The following is a 19,135-nucleotide window of genomic DNA, read 5'->3' on the forward strand; positions in this document are numbered from 1 at the left end:
TCTGGGGATGGAACCCAGGGGCATTCTGCCTCTGAGCTACACCTCCAGCCCTTTTTTTTTATTCTTTATTTTGAAACAGGGTCTGACTGAGTTGCAGAGGCCCTCACTAAGTAGCTGACACTGGCTGCGAACCACGATCCTCCTGTCTCAGCCTCCCGAAGGCTGGGATTACAAACGTGCGCCACCACGCCCAGCCTTTATTTGATATACTTTGATGTTGACTGAAAATTAAATTTATTTTCCTTTGGGATAAATGCTTTAGCTGATTTTCAGCTCTAAACAATACTTTCTCTTCTGGAATGAATGATGCTGTAATTACATATAGTGATGATAGTCATTATTAGTGGAAATGTGGAAATTAATCTGGGATGTTTGGAGATTGTTCTCAGGGTAACTCCAAAAACTGGGCTTCCTAAGAAATTGAGCACATGTCCATTAAGTCATCTGAGGTGATGATTCTAGGCTAGCGTGTAAAGAGTAGCAGAATTCTTTATAATTAAGATAGAGATGAGCTGGGCATAATGGTGCTACCTGTAATCCCAGTACTTGGGAGGCTGAGACAGGAAGATCACAGGTTTGAGGTCAGCCTTGGCAACTTAGAAACACCCTCAGCAACTTATTGAGATCCTGTTTCAAAATAAAATATAAAAGGGGCTAGGGATATAGCTCAGAAGTAGAATGCCCCAGCATTCAATCCTCAGTACCAAAAAGAATTTAAAAAAGACGTAGCTGACATTATTAGAGAGTGCAAGAACCCATACATAAGTAAGAAGGTGAGGAGCTGGGCGTGGTGGTACATGCCTGTAATCCCAGTACTTGGGAGGCTGAGAAAGGAGGACCACAGGTTTGATGCCATCCTCAGCAACTTAGCAAGACCCTGTTTCAAAAAAAAATAGGGCTGAGAGTGTAGCTAGGAGGTATAATGCCCCAGAATTCAATCCCCAGTACCAAAAAAAGAAAGTGAGAGTTAACACTGTTTATTGCCATAGGTTTGTAACCCAGTTTAACCCAGTAAGTCCCTTTACTACTTTATTGGCTGAGAAAGGCTTGATTTTTTTTAAAAAGTAGGGAAAATGTATGCTCACATGAAAGAGGTAGAAAAGTAAATTGATTTGTACACCTTGAAAAAAATAAGTTGAGACCCCTGAATGTCAGGAAACCTTTGATAAATTAAAAGGCAATTTGGTAAGAGATGAGATTTAAACTTTCCCTAATTATAATAAATTATTTTTAGTGCAGAAACTTGAAGCAAAGGCTTGAGGCTTTGTTGACCTAGGATAGAGAAAGGAGAAAAAAATTCCCTTCCTTTTCAGAAGCAGGAAACTTCTGTCTATACTGCTAATAATAGGACCTAAGGTTTCCTGAATGTCTCATATGTACCAAGCAGTGTTAAACACTCCCTATATATTATCTCATGTAACCCTCGGAATAATCGTATAATGTAAGTATAATTATTGTACTCATTTATTGGTACTTGGGATTGAACCAGGGACATTTTACTTCTAAGCTAAATTTCCAGCCCTTTCCATTTTTTTATTTCGAAACTGTGTCTTGCTAAGTCGCTGAAGCTGGTTTCAAATCTGTGATTCTTCTGTCTCAGCCTCTTAAGTACTGGTATTACAGGTGTGGGCCACCACACCCAGACTACTGTCTTCATTTTCAGGAATGATCTCAAAATATTTGACCTATGTCTTAGTCCCTAACTAATCAAAATGGACAGCTATAGACAATCATAAGCCATTTTCCTACATGCTAGTTGAATATTGGCTTTGTCCAATTTATGGATGAGGAAAACGAGGCACTAAGAGCTGAAGTAACCTGCCCAAGAGTCAAGCCAGAAATGGAGTTGGAGACTGGATCAGTGATCTCCACAGTTTCTACTTGGCTGTCATCACTATGCTGTGCTGTATAGCTTCTACTGCAAAGAGATAGCTGATCATATGTCTAACCATATTTGCATGCTTGATAAAGCAGACACATTAGTTATCCACATCTAATATTTCTCCTTACAGAGTCCTGACATGTATAACAACACCTACTATAGTCTGAATGTCTGTGCCTCCACCCCCCGCATTGAAAAGAACTCATATGTAGAAAGCTAATCTCCAGTGTAATGGTTATTAGGAGGGGAGGTCTTTGTGAAATGAGTAGATCATGAGAGTTTTATCCTCATGAATGGAATTAGTTCCCTTATAAAAGAGGCCACAGGAGCCAGGCATATGGTGGCCCATATCTCTCCCAGTTACTTGGGAGTCTGAGATAGAAGGATTGTAAACAAACAAACAAACAAATAAACAAGCAAGCAAGCACAAGAAAACCCCAAAAGGTGCTCAGTTGCTCTGTGGTAGAGCACTTGACTATATATGCAAATTGGATTGCCTATATATTCTAATTGACTATATACAAATACTTGGATTCAATGCCAAGTACCTGGAGGGGCAGGGAGTGAGGAAAGGAAAGGAAAGAAAATAAAAGAGAGCAGGTGTGATGGGACACACCCGCACCTGGGAGGCTGAGAAAGGAGAATCGCAGGTTCAAGGATAGCCTCAGCAACTCAGCAAGATTCTCAGCAACTTAGTGAGAACCTGTTTCAAAATAGAAACACTATATAGAAGATGACAGGTGTAGCTTGGAGGTAGAATTCCCCTGGGTTTGCTCCCCAGTGTCAAAAATAATTTTTCAAAAGTACTGATGTGTAGCCGGGCGTGGTGGCTCACGCTCGTAATCCCTGCGCTTGGGAGGTGGAGACAGGAGGATCGTGCAGGTTCGAAGCCAGCCGTGCTGGCTTTAAGAGACCCTGTTTCCAAATTTTAAAAAAGTATAAAAATAGGTCTGGGAGTGTAGCCCGGAGGTAAAAGGGTTTCCAGGAACCCCAGTACCACCAAAAAAAAAAAAGTACTGGTGTGTAGCTCAGAAGTAAACACCCCTGGATTAACCCCCTCATACAACAAAAAAGGAAGAATGTTGGGTTTAGTGGGGATGCCTATAATCCGTGGGAAGCTGAGAGAGAAGGATCTCAGGCTTGAGGCCTGCCTTAGTAACTTAGCAAAACCCTCAGCAATGTAGTGAGACCTTGTTCCAAAATAAAAAATAAATAGACCTGGAGGTGTAGCTCTGTGTGTGTGTGTGTGTGTGTGTGTGTGTGTGTGTGTGTGTGTGAGAGAGAGAGAGAGAGAGAGAGAGAGAGAGAGAGAGAGAGAGAGACCCCAGATAGCTGCCTTGACCCTTTCCACCATGTAGGAAACAGGGAAAAGGTGCTAGAAAACAGTTCTTTACCAGACAGAATCTACCAGCACCTTAGTCTTGTAATTCCTGGCTTCCAGAACTGTGAGAGACAACTTTTTGTTGATAAACCATCCAGTTTATGGCATATTGTTATAGCAGATTAAAGGGACTAAGACAGCCGCGAATTTATGTTGTAGGGAAGGAAATGATCATTACATAAATCTGGCTTTATTATCAAACGCATTGAGAACATGTCATCATGTGGCATCCGTAGCACATCATGGAGGGCTGGAGGTCTTGTACTGTTTTAGGATTTCGGGGAAAGACAGGGGTTTGCAGGGATGGGGTGGTGGTTGTCAGGAGTTAGATACTTAAGGAGTCGCCCAATATGATATTCCCAAGCAAAGTAAGCATGCCAGGATAAAAATTACCTATGGGATGCAACAATATTTTAATGTGCCTAATTACAGTGTCATTCTAACAAGGTGTGTGTGGGGGGTGACAGCTGGGTGGAGGGTGAAATATTGATAGTGAGGGAGGATCCAAGTATGACATAAGGATGAGAGATAGGAAAAGAATATTCATTTTATGCTGAAGCCTCCACAGTTTCATTCATAATGCCACAAATCTTTTCTTACACTTTCAGTCTGGGTCCAAAATCAGGGCCAAAGTGCAAGTAACATCAGAGTTTATTTTTGAAATAAAGGTTTATTTCCTTGTGGAATTCTTAAAGGATTTTCCCTGTGTGTGACAAGCATGAAGTCCAGACTGAAAGGAATTTATTTTAGAAACTTAAGCTGTCTTGGCCCACATGCCTATTGCCCTAGAAGATGATTGATGGCTGTGTAAGTTTCCAGTCCAGTGCTGGGGGCAAGTGTTGGGGTGGCAACCTTCCCCACTCTGGAAGCCTCTTTTGCCTCCAGGGGAAAATGTGTACTTTTTCCTCTGAAATTTTGTACTACTGATCCGTTCTGCGCTACCTTCTTTTCATTGTATAGAATTGATTATCATTGATACTGTCTGCATTGTCAACTGAATTATAGGCTAGATTCCCGGGTAACTTCCGGGAAGATGGCGACTAAGAAAAGCAGCATTTATGAGTCCCACTAACACTCAATCTCTATTGCCAAAAAATCAGTGCTTTTCATAGCCAGAAAACACTATCAGCAGAGAAATAAAAACTGTAAATAAAAGGGACAGAGAAAAAGAAGACTAGAAGAACAACCAGAAACCAGAAAAGAAACCAGTCCGCAAAAAAAAAAAAAAAAAAAAAAAAAAAGCTGGGCATGGTGGTGCATGCTTGTAATCCCTGTGCTTGGGAGGCAGAGACAGGAGGATCTCACAGGTTCGAAGCCAGCCATGCTGGCTTAAGAGACCATGTTTCCAAATTAAAAAAAAGTATAAAAGAGGTCTGGGAGCAGAGCCGGGAGGTAGAAGGGCTTCCAGGAACCCAGTACTACCAAAAAAAAAAAAAAATCCGACAGCAGGAATTTGACATTGAAGAAATATGGGCTCATTTTAAGAGAGCTAACCTAAGAATAATTGGAATAGAGCAGGGAAAAGAAGGGGTGAAACCAAAGGGATCAATAATTTCTTCTAGGAAGTAAATTTTCCAGACATAGAGCAAGAGGTCGATACAAAGGTCCAGGAAACTTACAGAACTCCCTTTAGACAGGATCAGAGAAGAGGTTTCCTACGCCACATAATTGTCAAAATGACTAATGTGGAAGTCAAGGAGAGAATCTTAAAGGCAACAAAAACAAAGGGCCAAGTGACATTCAGAGGCAAACCAATTAGAATCACTCCAGACTTCTCAAACCAAGTCATGAAAGCCAGAAGGGCTTGGAGTAACATATTCCCAATTTTGAAAGAAAACAACTTCCAGCCAAAAATTTCCTACCCAGCAAAACTATCTATCAAATTAGATGGGGAAATAAAAAGCTTCCATGACAAACAGAAACTTAAGGAATTTATGTCTTCAAAACCAGTGCTAGAGAAAATACTCAAGGAGATTAACTACAAAGAAGAAATAGGTAATACCCACCAGAACCAGAGAAACAAGATTTTCCATCCAGCAGACCACTAAGCAAAGAAGAATAACCAGTATTTCAAACAGAAATAAAATCTTAACATGTTAGGAATTAAAAAATATCTCTCTATAATCACACTGAATGTAAATGTCCTCAACTCCCCAATAAAAGACATAAAGTGGCAAAATGGATTAAAAGCCAGAATCCATCCATCTGCTGCTTACAAGAAACACACCTTACAAGTAAAGATAGGAACAAACTCAAGGTAAAGGGCTGGAGCAAGGTAATCCATGCCAATGGAACTCGAAGGCAAGCAGGAGTAGCAACTATGTTATCAGACAAGTTAGACTTCAAACCCAAACTTATTAGAAGAGACAAAGAAGGTCATATGTTACTGACAAAAGAAATAATCCAGCAAGAGGAAATAACAATAACCAACGTCTATGCCCCAAACATAGGTACAGCTACTTTCATAAATCAAACTTTGTGACATGAAGTCACATAAATCCCAATAGGCTTGATTCCCTTTGAAAAGCTACTAGATCACTTTGTTTGGGCTCCCGAACTCCCTGAAGAGAGATAACAGTCTGTTAGAGTTTTGGGATTGACTAATAGCCTTTTTATCCCCTACTGGGTACATATATAGAGATATATATTTTTTCATTTATAATGAAAGTATCTTTACTGAATCTCAGTAAAGGAATGTGGAGTGGATTGTATCTTAAAACTCAGATAAAAGCCAGGCATGGTAGAGCATGTCTGTAATCCCAGTACATGGGAGGCTGAGACAGGAGGATTGCAGGTTGGAGGCTAGCGTTAGCAACTTAGTGAAACTCTCAGCAACCTAGTGAGACTCTGTTTCAAAATGAAAAATAAAGCTGAGCATGGGGCTACACATCTGTAATCCCAGTGCTTAGGAGGCTGAGACAGGAGGATTGCAGGTTTGAGGACAGCCTCAGCAACTCAGGTAGAATGTCCCTGTTCCATCCCTAGTAACATACATATATCCACACAGCGTGAGAGATACAAAGAGAAAAAGAAAGAAGGAAAGAAAGGAAGAAAGAAAGAAAAGAGATAAAACAAAACTTAGATAAAGCAGGCTGGGCTGTGTAGTTCATGGTAGAGTACTTGCCTAGCCTGCTGGTTCAATTACCAGCACCATTAAAAAGGTGTATAAAACAATTGATTGTCTATGAAGGACTGTTTAACAGAAAACCAACATTCCTGTTCTTAGTCATTATTTGGGCGTATTTGAGAGGTAGCAAAATGAAGGCAGCTTTTCCTTCATTTTTATATACTTTTACCGGCGCTTTGTAATTAATTATACAACATAGTGAGATTCAAAGTGAAATTTCCAATCCAAATTCATTGACTGTAAAAAAAAAAGTGAATTTCCATACGTACACACATCAATGAATGTCTTTCCCTTCAAATCCTACCCCGCTTCCCCACTGTCCCCCATACGTCTTAGTGAGCTTGGTAGTGATACCTTCATATTTGGACAGAACCTTATTTGAACTGTTTCCCTCTTCAGTCCTCCTCTGTCTCCTTTCCACATCCCTCCCCCAATCCCCTTCTCCTCTTCTACTGGTCTCTCTTTTACCTGAAGTAGCTTTTGTTTCCTAATTTCTTTCTAGCTTCCATACGTGAGAGAGAACTTCAGATCTTTGACTTTCTATGACTGACTGATCTCACTTAGCATAAATGCATAATACTCTTGGTTCTCAACCTGAAATACGACTGAAGGCTCTACTGGGAAGCTGGATAGGTTGTAAAAGCTTGCTCACGCATTTTTATTTTATAGCTGTGGAAACCACCAGCTTGAAGGAGGAGAAATGGCATATCCTATGTCATTTTTTCTTTTTTCTTTTTATTTGATACTGGAGATTAAACCTGGAGCATTCTATCTCCAAGATACACCCCTAGCCGGGCGTGGTGGCGCACGCTTGTAATCCCCGCGCATGAGAGGCGGAGACAGGAGGATCGCACAGGTTCGGAGCCAGCTATAAGCGCTGGCTTAGGAGACCCTGTTTCCAAATAAAAATATAAAAATAGGCCTGGGAGTGTAGCCCGGTGGTAGAAGGGCTTCCAGGAACCCCAGTACCACACACACACACACACACACACACACACACACACACACAGAGAGAGAGAGAGAGAGAGAGAGAGAGAGAGAGAGAGAGGATACATCCCTAGCCCTTTTTATTTTTATTTTGAAATGGGGCCTTGCTAAGTTCCTGAGACTGGCCTTAAACCTGCGATCCTCCTCTCTCAGCGTCCCAAGTACTGAGATTGTTTTTATTTTGGAACTGGGGTGGAACCCAGGAGTCTTCAACCCCCAAGTTATACCCCGACACCTATTTTTTATTTTTATTTTGAAACAGGGTTTCACTAGGTTGGTGAGTCTTACTACTTGCTGAAGCTGTCTTTGAACCTGCGATCTTCCTGTCTTACCCTCCCAAGTACTGGGATTGAAAGTGTGAGCTGCCATGCCTGGCTCCAAGTACTGAGATTACAGACATATGCCTGGCTTGATTTCATTTTTTATTGAAATTCTAAGTTAACTTGCAGTGAGCTAGGGAGGCAGGACAGAAGGTAGGAAGGAAAGCAGGGCCTTGCTAGTTTGAGTGGTCAACTCTCCTCATTCCCTCTTGCCTCTCTTTCTGTTTCTTCCTTCCTTTCTTTCTTTCTTTCTTTCTTTCTTTCTTTCTTTCTTTCTTTCTTTCTTTCTTTTTTTCTCTTTCTCTCTCTTTGCTTCTAAGGTTTGAACCCAGGGGGGTTCTACCTCTGAAATACACCCCCAGCTCTATTTTTATTTTTGAAACAGAGTCTAGCTAGGTTGCTGAAGTTGTCCTTGAACCTGCAATGCTCTTGTCACAGCCTCCAAAGTATTGAGATTACAGGTATGGGCCATCACATCCATCTCCTTCCTTCCTTCCTTCCTTCCTTCCTTCCTTCCTTCCTTCCTTCTTCCTTCTTCCTTCCTTTTTCCTTCCTTCTTTCCATCTTGGGGTTGAATCCAGGAGTGTTCTACCTGTGAGCTACATCCTCAGGCCTTTTTAGAAAAAATTTTGAAACAGAGTCTTGTTAGGTTGCTGAGAGTCTCACTAAGTTTCTGAGGCTGGTCTTGAGGCTGGGATTCTCCTATCTCAGCCTCCCATGTACTAGGATTACAGGTGTGCACCACCACACCTGGCTCAGTTCTGACTTTTGGACCTATGGAAGCTCCTCATTCAAGGTTTCACCTTTCCTTTTGGGAACACACTAGAACTAAGGAGAAAGGTGAAGACTTATAGTCTATGCGCTTCTCTCATAGCACATGCAGTCCTGCCCTAGTCCTAGGAAGGGAGGAGGGGCTCTGCTCAGAAGTGGCTCCATTGCGAGTCCTTGATGTTTCCTTGATGAAAGCCAGGGCCTTCTCATTGAGGAGGTTGGAGTGAATGGACTAAGCTGGGGGGAAGGGCACAGTGCCAAAGCTGGTTTGCGTAGAGTTGAGCTTGTGATTATGGAGCTCTTAAAGATTCACTGGCTTCAGAAATCAGAGGCATAAGGGCCACTTAGCACCCTTGGGGCAGGCCAGGCCTGCTATGCTCAGGCAGCAAAGCTCTGCCCACAGTCAATCTGCTCATACCTCATTTCTTCAATCTGATCATACCTCATTTCTTCCTCTCCGGAGCAGAGATCACTCTAAACAGCTCATAGGTCAAGGAAAAGTATCTCTTGCGAGTCCAGCCAACTCCCTACTTCCTGCTAGTCACGCTCTTGGCTCAGGTTTGAGTTCACCAAATAGAGAATTTTGGGTTCTCATTCTACAATCAGACTTTATAGTTCAGAAAATGAGCTATCTTTTGTCCAGTTTCTTCTTCTTCTTCCTCTTCCTCTCCTCCTTCTCCTTCTCCTTCTCCTTCTCTTTCTTCTTCTCCAACTTCTTCTGTACTGGGAATTGAACCCAAGGATGTTCTACTGCTGGGCTCAGCTGCCAGTGAACTACACTCCCAGCCCTTTTTATTTTGAAACATACTTTTGCTAAGTTGCTGAGACTGGTCTTGAACCTAGGATCCTCCTGTCTCAGCCTCTCAAGTACTAGAATTACAGGCATGTGTCACCATGTCCTGCTGATTCTTATTTTAATTACAATCCAGCTCTTTTAGTATCCATGTTCTATTTTACTAAACAAAGAGTAACTAATGACCAGGGTGATTAGATTATGGTACTCTTTATTTAAATTGAGAGATAATAAGTATATATTTTGGGACACAATGTGCAGTTTTGATACACATGTATATGGTGTATTAAATCAAGCTAATGAGCATAGCCATCACCTCACATACTTATCCTTTTTGCAGTGTAAACATTTAAGATATACTCTTTCAGCAATTTTGAGATATAATCCTAGAGCCTTCTTGAACTGCTTAAGGAACAATTGATTCTCTGAAGGAGTGTGTGGAAACAGGCCGCACTCAGGATCATTAATGTGAATACAATTATTCTGTTCAAAGTGTTTTGCTGATAGCTTATATGGGATTATAAGGATGTGAATATTTTAGGAGAAAAGATGAGGAGAGAATTAGGAGAAGGAAAATAGAATACTAAAGTCAACAAAGTATGTTAGAGAAGAATCAGATGCCTGCTTGTTTAGAGTGTCTGAGCAGAAACTCCCCAAGTGCACAAGGACATACACACACTTAAGCACTCTGGTTTTGAGGACAACTCTTCCTCTCTTTTCTACCTTCTAGAATGGAGAGAAATTGGGACATGATCACAAGGTGGTCAACACTGAAAGCACACCCCAGTATGGTAGCTCTGAGACATCCCAGTGTGGCCAAGAATGGAGCCCATCCCTGTTGGCAGGTTCCACCAGAAGGAAGCCACTCTGTGTTCTGTTTGCATGAAATGTGCAGCAGTGTCCCTTCATCTCAACGGAATCTTTATTCCACAAAATGGGTTTGTATTCACTCATTCCTCCATTCCAATGTCTTTATAGCAGTACAGGCATGTGGGACTCCCCAGAGACACGTGCCTCCTGATCAGTCGAGTAAAATACTCGGTTCCTTCCCCCTTATTTCCAAACGCCCGGGCTAGCTGGCACTCACACCCTGGTCTGGTTGGTGCACCGCATGGCACCGAGTATATGTGGGGAAGGAAAGCTAGATGAATAAAGCCAGACTGTTTGGTCACTGCTGTTACTCACTGCTGCGGTGGCTGGTGCGTTTGAATCTTTAATATTTACAGAGAAAAGTTTAAGTTAAAGAGAGAGGGAAAGCAACTTTAACCACCACGGCACTCCGGCCCAAGCTCCACAGGAGGACACCGGTACACATCCTGCACCTAAACTCCCCCGCCCCCCTCCGACTCACAGGCTCCTAATCGCTCTCTCTATTCTTACTTCTCTTTCCCTCCTTTCCGAGATCAAGCGTTAATCAGCAAATCTCTGACAGAGAGAGAGAGAGAGAGAGAGAGAGAGAGAGAGAGAGAGAGAGAGACACGGGTGGGGGGATCCCGAAGTAGCAGAGAGAGGGAGGAGGAGAAAGGCTGGGAGGAGGAGGAGGAGGAGCCCTGCGAAGCAGAGTCAGAGGGACTGGTGGCTCCGGCGGGTGTGCAGCCCCGGGGGGAGCCGGCGCTCTAGGCAGTGAACCGGTCAGCCCGCCCACCCGCCCGGAGTCTTTGGCGCCCTGCTCTTACCGCGGCCCGCGCCCAGGGGCCTGCTATACCAGAGCTGGGGCCGCCGCACAGGGGCCCTCCAGCCGGAGGCGCCTCTTGGGGCGATCCGGCCGAGCTGCCTGACTGGTCCCCCGCGCCCGCACTCGGGATGCCGTTCTACCGGCGCGTCGTGGTGCCCCAGCGTCTGTGCCCGCGCAATCCTCCGCAGCCGCTGGCCGAGCTCTGCGACGTGAGCCACCTGGCCGCGCTCAGCCTGCTCCGGCAGCTGGCTGACCTCTGCGGCCATTCACTGGCGTTACTCGAGGACCTCGAAGGGCACCTGCTGACCCTGGGACGCCGCACCGACAGTCTGTACCGGCGCACTGTGCGTCTACGTCGCCGCCTTCCCTGCCGCCTGCCTGGCCCGGAGGACGACCAAGAGCTAGGTAAACTGTACCCTGGCGACTCGCGACCTCGAGTCTACCCCGCCTCTGGGGGCGCCAGCAGAAGAGCAGATTGGCGCCCACCCTTCCCCCGGCTACTCTCCGCCCCTCTTCCCCCCTTGCGGAGTGAGTGGACACGGTTTCCTCGACCCCCCCCCCCTTCCCCGCCGCTCTACAGCTGGAACTTCCTGCGCGGGGGCCCCTGCTGCACGGTCCAGAGTAGCCCTGTGCCCTCGGAGGGGCTCCTGGGCCCTGGGGTTGGTGGGCATCTCCTGGGAGCTGGGGGAAAGGAGGAACCTTTGGGGTTCAGGACGGCATCGGGGCCGCCCTCGGGACCAGGCATCCCCATCGTTGTGGTATTAGGAATCGAATGGCCACGTGGGCGTCTTTCCTGGGCTTTAGGAACTCTGCCACTTCGGAAAGCGCGCCCAAGCCGCCCGCCACCAACGCAGTGCCTTTTGCCTTTAAACCTGGGTAACTTCGCGCTGCAGCGTGTGCACTGGGAGGAGCAGCAGCCCGAGTGCCCTCCCACCAGCCATCCTTTTTCTGCAGCTGGGGAGTGGCCGGCAGGGGGGAGGGGAGGCTGCCCCGCTCTTCGCTGACCCCCTACTGCTAAGGTACAGCTGCACAGATTCGCTGGCGAGAACTGTTTAAAGGAGCTGTCATCAGTTTCCTGAAGTGCATTCACTTTAGGAATGAGCCATCCCTCCATCCCTGAGAAATGCCAGGTCCCGGGGTGCCCTTGCTGAGCACTCCAGCCCTTGTCTTGTACTACTTTGGATTCCAACACTTCTGGAGGGGGGGGTCCCCTCTGTCGAAGTGCCATGCCTCCTTAAAAGCATGAGACTTCTGGAAGCAAGTGGATTGAATCCGCTGGAAATGCTGACCTTGGCTGGAATCTGCCAGGTAGCAGTGGCAATTGGTGCCTCCAGAAAATTAGGGGAGAGAAAAAGCAGTGTGGCTAGAAAGTTTTGGATTGAGGCAGAAGATGGCTACTGGCTGACTCTTTTGAGTGCAAGCCTCTAGTTGCCTTGGGAGAAATTGCCCATGTCAGCCCCTCTTCGTTTACAGATCCTACCCTTTCCAGAAGGACAAGAGTCAGAGGCCTCAGCACCCGTCTTCAGAAAGGTCTCTGACCTCTAGGTAGATGGAAGAGGACACGGGTAGAGAAAAGTGAACTGAGTCCTGTGAGAAAAGGAAGGTGGAAGACACAGATGACTGCCAGATGGAATGTAGACATGGAGCCAGCAGCCTCTGCAAGGCAGGGGACCGGGAAGGCTGGGGTTGTAGGTCTGGCTAGTTTTCAGTTAACAGAAAGGGTAAGAAGGTCATTGGTGTTTTTTTTTTTTTATTGTTTTGTTTGCTGAGGTCCCACTGATTACCAGGATTAGTCTAGGAGAAATTTGTAAGACAGCTTGGGCAATACTTTTTAAAAATCCCTGTACAGCTTGCAGAGAGTCATTTATTGAGTTCATCAGGGTAAGTTAAAGACAGGAAGAAGGCCTTTTGCAGCTATAACTTTCTGTCCCCTGAAACAGCCAACCATTTCCATGGGAAGGAGGGAATAGCTTCAAGTCACCCGGAGATTTAACCTTCGGCAGTAATCTGCTGGGTTGGAAAGAGATGGCTTTATCCAACAGATATCTGCATAAAGAATGGGAACAATTCTTATGATAAATTGCCACGGGTTTGGCTTCTTGGAAGTTTGCAAGAGCTGGGAGAGTGGCCATCTTTCATCTTTAGTACGGCCACTTGCCTTTGAGAATGTACACATTGCTTGGCTCAGAGGCACCCCGAGACTGTTGCATAAATGGAACATAGCTGCCTTCAGTAAGTTGGCAGAAAGGTCTGTTTTTCCATTTTCTGGTCTGATGCCCCACCCTGGACTCCCCCATGAGGTTCCCAGTGCACACTTTTTAAGAGTTGTGATTGCCTAGCACTTAAATTAGACCTTCTCAGTAATGGTCTGAGCATAAGTGCCAAATGGAAAGAGAGTTGGGGAGCATAATCGGTGCACCATCTGGCACCCCTTGTTGCTTCAGCATGAGCTTCAGCAAGGTGTCCAGCAGCCTGAATATTAGATTTTGACAATAAACAAACAAACAAACGCCTCACACTGTCAGGTCTCAGTGTAATTTTCTTCCCAGTGCCTTTCCCTCCTAGCACACCCACTCCTTTACTAATCATTTTACTAGAGGTCAGCACTTCTAGTTAGCTTTCCCCCTTATATATTGCTCATCTGGATGGGTTCTTCTCATAGCTTTTCTCTCACCATGTTTCAATATGGGGGTAAGAGGGAGGGAGGAAAGTTTGGAAGCAGCGTGGCTAGGGTGAATGACAGCTGACGGGCCAGCAGCATGTAGCCTCCCTGCAGGGACAACTTGGTGGCCACCAATGGGCAGAATAGTGGCAAATCACACTGGCCCACAGCCTGCAGGTTGGGCTGGGGCCCTGGAAAGCAGCAGGGAGGTGGGAGATGGCCAGAAAGAGGAGAGAAAGATGGAGGAGGAGCAAAGAGATGTTAAAGGAGTCCAAATGCTCCTCTCTGCTATCAGGGATCACTCCCCCACCATCTTCAAGGTTACAGGGTGGGCCTGGACTGGCGTGGTTGCCTGGCAACACCCTCTCCTCCACCCCCCAAAGCTGTTGTTTGATAACTTGAACCCCTTTGAGACTGTCCTAGAAGCTTTCAAACTGGCATGGGGTGGGGGATGGGAGCAGTAGGGAAGGAAGAGGGCATGCTCAGGTCTGCGCCAGGCCTCTCTGGTTATGGGTCTGTGGCAGTTGCCACACCCTGGGCATGACTTTGCCTGTACATTTAGTTTTCCCCCACATCTGGCTTTGGACTTGACCTGTTTTATTGCATCTGTGGCCTGTGCTCTTTACTCTTCATCTCAAAAATGGTATGGTTGAAGTCAGTGGGAAATAGCTTCATGCCTGCCTCCATATGCCAGGCTTCCCAACTCCCCCCCTTGGAAATCTGTTTAATGTTTAGTGCTTAGATGCTTAGGTGCTTAGATGATAATTACAAAAGCAATCAAGCCATTGGCCTAAGAGTATAATATCTCCTTTGAGATCCAGGAAGTCACTGAAGCACTAGATAACTCCAGGTATGTTTAATAACACTGGAGAGCTATGGTTTTACACTAGCCTGTAAACTTACTGTGGGAAAGATGCTCTGGCACTTCTTGCAGTTATTGTGGCTTGAAGACCACCAGTGGGGTTCACAGTGAAAACACTCTCTTCGTCGTTATGTAAGATTCCAGCCTCTTGATTTTTGTAGCAACTCTGGCTTCAAATCTGTGTGTGGTGGCGCACGCTTGTAATTTCAGTACTTGGGAGGCTTAGATAGGAGAATCATAGGTTCGAAGCCAGCCTCGGCAATTTAGCAAGGCCCTCTGCAACTTAGTGAGACCCTGTTTCCAAATAGGAAATGAAATAGGGCTGGGTGTGTAGCTCAGAGGTAGAATGCCCCTGGGTTCAATTTTCAGTGCTGCATGCACACACACACACACACACAAGAAAGGATAACTAGTTTATGTTTACCTCATAGTTCTAGTGCAAGGGTAGACTGTTGTAAATCTATATGGAGATGTAAAAATGAAAACTGCACCACCAGATTGCAGCCAGCGTGCCATTAGATGAGGTGTGTACACCCCAAGTCTGACCATCTCTGCTAAGGATGAGGGGAGATGGCCTCTTCAGTCAAATGGAGTAGGGTGACCTTTGAGTACTTGGGACAGACACATCACCAGGGATTGTTTCGTATCAGTTCTACCTGTCATCCCGAAAGGCCCTTGGGACAGTGGGTTGATGGAAAGGACAGGGCTCATTTTCCCTTTTCTTTTTCTCTTCACTTTCCATTTTCTCTTTAAATACCATGAAATTCCTACTTTGTTTCATGGTATTTCCATGTGTTGAAAACATCCTCCCTAGAAATTTGGACACCAAAATGTCCATTTGAATTTCCTCCACTTTAGAAACAAGAAATTGAATCTTCTCCTGTTTTAGACACGTAACATCTAAAGCAATAAAAGCATCAGAATGTCAGAATAGTAGAGTAATAGGAAAAGATTTAAGTTATGGTTTTGGAGATCAACTTTGACCTGGATGAAGTTGATTAGGATTCAAAAGAAGAGTGTGCATTTCTATTATCTATCCCTCTATGTACCATACTGGCCTAGGTGGAGTCTATTTACACTATCTGACACCAAAAATGCAGTCATTAGCCATTGTGAGCATTTGACAACCCAGGGCCAGACAGGCAAAGGAACCTGTCTAAAGTCACCCAGTTGGGACAAAACCTTGTTTAGCCATGAATGCTGAAAAGATTTTGGTGTCTCCTCATATGTAATTCCAAATGAAAGGAATAAGAACCTTCAATTAAAGCATTACTTTTTAAAAAATGACTCAAAGCTCATTTGTATGTTGAAATCAAAATAGCTTCTTTTTTTGGTCCTGGGAATGGAACCTAAGGGTATTCTACCTCCAAGCCACATCCCCAGCTCTATTCTTTTATTTTTATTTGGAAACAGGATCTCATTAGGTTGATGAGAGCCTTACTACTTGCTGAGGCTGTCCTTGAACCTGTGATCCTTTTGTCTTACCCTTCCAAGTACTGGAACAAGTGTGCACCACCATGCCCAGCTCAAAATAGCTTTTTATGCCAGGCAAGGTGGCACATGTCTTTAATCCCAGTACTCGGGAATCAGAAACAGGAGGGTGGCAGGTTTGAGGCCACCCTCAGCAACTTAGCAAGACCGTATTTCAAAATAAATTTTTTTAAAAAAGGGCTGGGAGTATAGCTCAGAAGTAGAAACCCCCTAGATTCAATCCCACATATTAGAAAAAAATAGCTTCTTACCAGATTCTTTCTCTCCATTTTCCTCTCTCGTGTTCTCCTGTTGTTGGTGACCTAAGCATGTATTCAATCTTCCTATTTGGGAATGTGGCAGTGGCTAGGTCATACAGCAGGTCAGTGGTGAGAAGCCAGGACTTCTGATATTCTAGACCACTGCTCTCCCCACTGCAATGACACTAAGTTGAAAGTCAGTTGATCATTGCAAGTCACTGCTCTAGCATTTTCTTTAGCTGGAACTTGTCCCAGGGTGAGCTACCTCCTATCATGGAAGAATGCTTTAAGGAACATGCTCCCTGGGTTTTCTGTAGTTACCACTTGGGGGGTGAGCTGCAGCTGGAGAGGAGAAAGGAAGATCTACCCTGTATCATGCAGAGAATAGATGTGAGGATACATGCTCTCACAAAATAGTCTCCTTTGCCAGGCATGGTGGCTCGGCCTCCCAAGCCCTGGGCTGAGATAGGAGGATTGCCTCCCTAGCTCGCCACAAGCAAACTTAGAATTTCAGTAAAAATGAAATCAAGCCAGGCATGGTGGCACATGCCTGTAATCTCAATATTTGGGAAGCTGGAAATATATCTTAGTGGTATAACACTCCTGGGTTCAATCCCTAGTACTCAAACAAACAAACTAAAACATAGTCTCCTTTATGGTATAAGTAGAAAATTGCTCTGGAAAAGGGATCTTCAGTTGGGACCGGGTGGCTGGCCAGTAACTCTCACACTGTTCTCTGAAGATCACCTTTCTGTTGAAGTCTTTTACTTCCAATCCTTCTGTCATCTTTATACCTGCTCTTCTCCCTTTCAGTCCCACTGTGGACACTACCCTGCCCCCAAAGCAACCTGACTATTTTCTGTTATTTATAATAGAGCCTAGTTGGCATTTCAAAAGGCACTTTTATTAAAAACCAAGGAGACTAAGAAAGTAAAATTATTACCACAAATGCCTTTAGCATACATGTTTCCAAGGTATGGATTTCTTATCCTTCAGTCCTTAAGTAGCTTAACAGGCTCACTGGCTTTACTGTTCTGTTCTGTACCCTTTCAGAGGCCTCAAATCACCTTTTCCTCAGATCACTACTTTCTAGCCTTGAAGTATAGGCACAACTTTGGGCCCTTCCTCATCCTCATGTTGGAATCTAGAAACCCAGAGATGGTTATAACCCAGTTTCTTTCCCTAGAAAACTCCAGTCTCCAGTGCTGGAGGCCATCTCCTTTCCCAACTCAGCAGCACACAGTGCCTGGGCATTGGGTCTTCTTTAAGTCCCGGAGAGCTGATAACCAGAACCAGGACACCAGTTCACACCCAGAGGATTCTTCCATTCATTCTGTTGTTTTTGCCAGAGGATAGAATTGGAACTTCTAGAATACATTGTGGTTAAGAAACCCAAACCCCAACCAAACAACAATAGAATGCTACTGAGAATTCAGTGATGTTTTTATATGAATTTGTAAGGTTTTATTTTTGTACTGGGAATTGAACCCAGGGTGTTCTACCTCTGAATTATACCCTCAGCCCTATTTTTATTTTGAAACAGTGTCCTGCTAAGTTTTGGAGGCTGGCCTCAAACATGTGATCCTTCTGTCTCAGTCTCCCAAGTATTCTCTTCATATACCTCTCCCATCATCGTTTTCAGTTTCCAGTAATCACTATACATTCAGATCAACTTTTTTTAGCTTCCACATATGAATGAGAACACTTGGTGTTTGTCTTTTTGTGCCTGACTTATATCCCTTAAGATGATGTGTCCATCTTTTTGGCTGCAAATGATAGCGTACACAGAATGACAATATCTTAATGGCCAAGGGTACTTTAAAAATGCCACAAATAGGTGTGTTGAATAAGCGTACAAGTAGATTGATGCAAGGTCTATGTGTGACAGGCAGTGGGTCTGGTCATGCACGAGACCTCTAGGTATGTCCTTTAATTTGGGAGGTTTGCACAGTCAGGCAAACTCCTCTCCTTTGCTGTTTCCTTCCCTCTCCTCTTTCTAAAATGTAAGCTCCTCAAAAAAAAAAAAAAAGATACCCACATTGAGGGTAACAGGTAACAGGTCTTCCTCTATTTTTACTGACATGTCTTCAGCTCTTAAACAGTGCTTGGCACCTAATAGGTGCTTGCTAAATTGAATTCCTTCCTTCTTTCTAGCCTTGTGGAGCTGCCAGCCCTAGGCTGGCCCTGTGCTGGTTTCTGGGATATGAAGATGAACTAGAACGCAGGCCCATTATCCAATGAGTAGAACAGCCAATCCTACTGCTTTAGGGATGAGCCTAGGAGATCCAGGGAAGGCAGATGAGTTGTACCTGACTCAGCCTGGAGGCTAGGAGAAGCTTCTATAAGGACATGATTGTTTGAGTTCTGAAGGATGATCTGGAACCAGCCAGTTGAAGAATTAGGGCAGGGGCGGGGGTTCCTGGCTACGGCGGTGTCTGGATATATGAGTTTCTGGATATATGAGAGAGCTGACGTGGGAGCGGGACTCCTGCCCTGGGAAGGATTCAGGAGCTCAGGGCAAAAGGAACCTCCTGACTCAGAACAGGCCCCCAGGGCAGAGGTGGGGTGGGGAGTCCCTTATATCCCATTTGTTGGCCAAGGAGTTGGAGACTGGAAGATAAATAATGCATGGTTAAAATGAAGTCATTAACTGTGGATTTTCGTGATTCTAGGGGACCGCAGCCCCTCTCTGCCCTACAGAATCAGGGTGTGAGCCCATATAAGAATGTGACACTAGAAGGGGCTCCAAGCCATGGTGAGAAAGACAGGCACAAAGCCAGAGTCTACCTATCTGTGTGTCCCCAGCTTTGTGTATCAAGTACACTCCAATGGGAAATATATCATTCATGCCCCTGCTTTTTTGTGCATGGGGTATATTTGAGGTTTGACTGTATCTTTTATTATTTTTTTCTTTCTCTTTTTTTTGTGGTACTGGGAATTGAATA

At 44.8% G+C, this 19,135-nt stretch overlaps 1 protein-coding gene across 1 annotated transcript in view; it reads left to right on the top strand.

Annotated features, from left to right (window-relative positions):
* Positions 1-11,064: 11,064 nt before the first annotated feature.
* NHSL2 (NHS like 2) overlaps positions 11,065-19,135 on the top strand; it is a gene marked incomplete at both ends in the record, with an annotated part of 136,489 nt that continues 128,418 nt past the window's right edge. The window contains one exon of the mRNA XM_080718995.1: positions 11,065-11,341. Coding sequence (XP_080575121.1) covers positions 11,065-11,341 — 277 coding nt within the window. The remainder of the gene's footprint in view (positions 11,342-19,135) is intronic.

This window comes from Muscardinus avellanarius (assembly GCF_963383645.1).
Source record: "Muscardinus avellanarius genome assembly, chromosome: X".
Lineage (NCBI taxonomy): Eukaryota > Metazoa > Chordata > Mammalia > Rodentia > Gliridae > Muscardinus > Muscardinus avellanarius.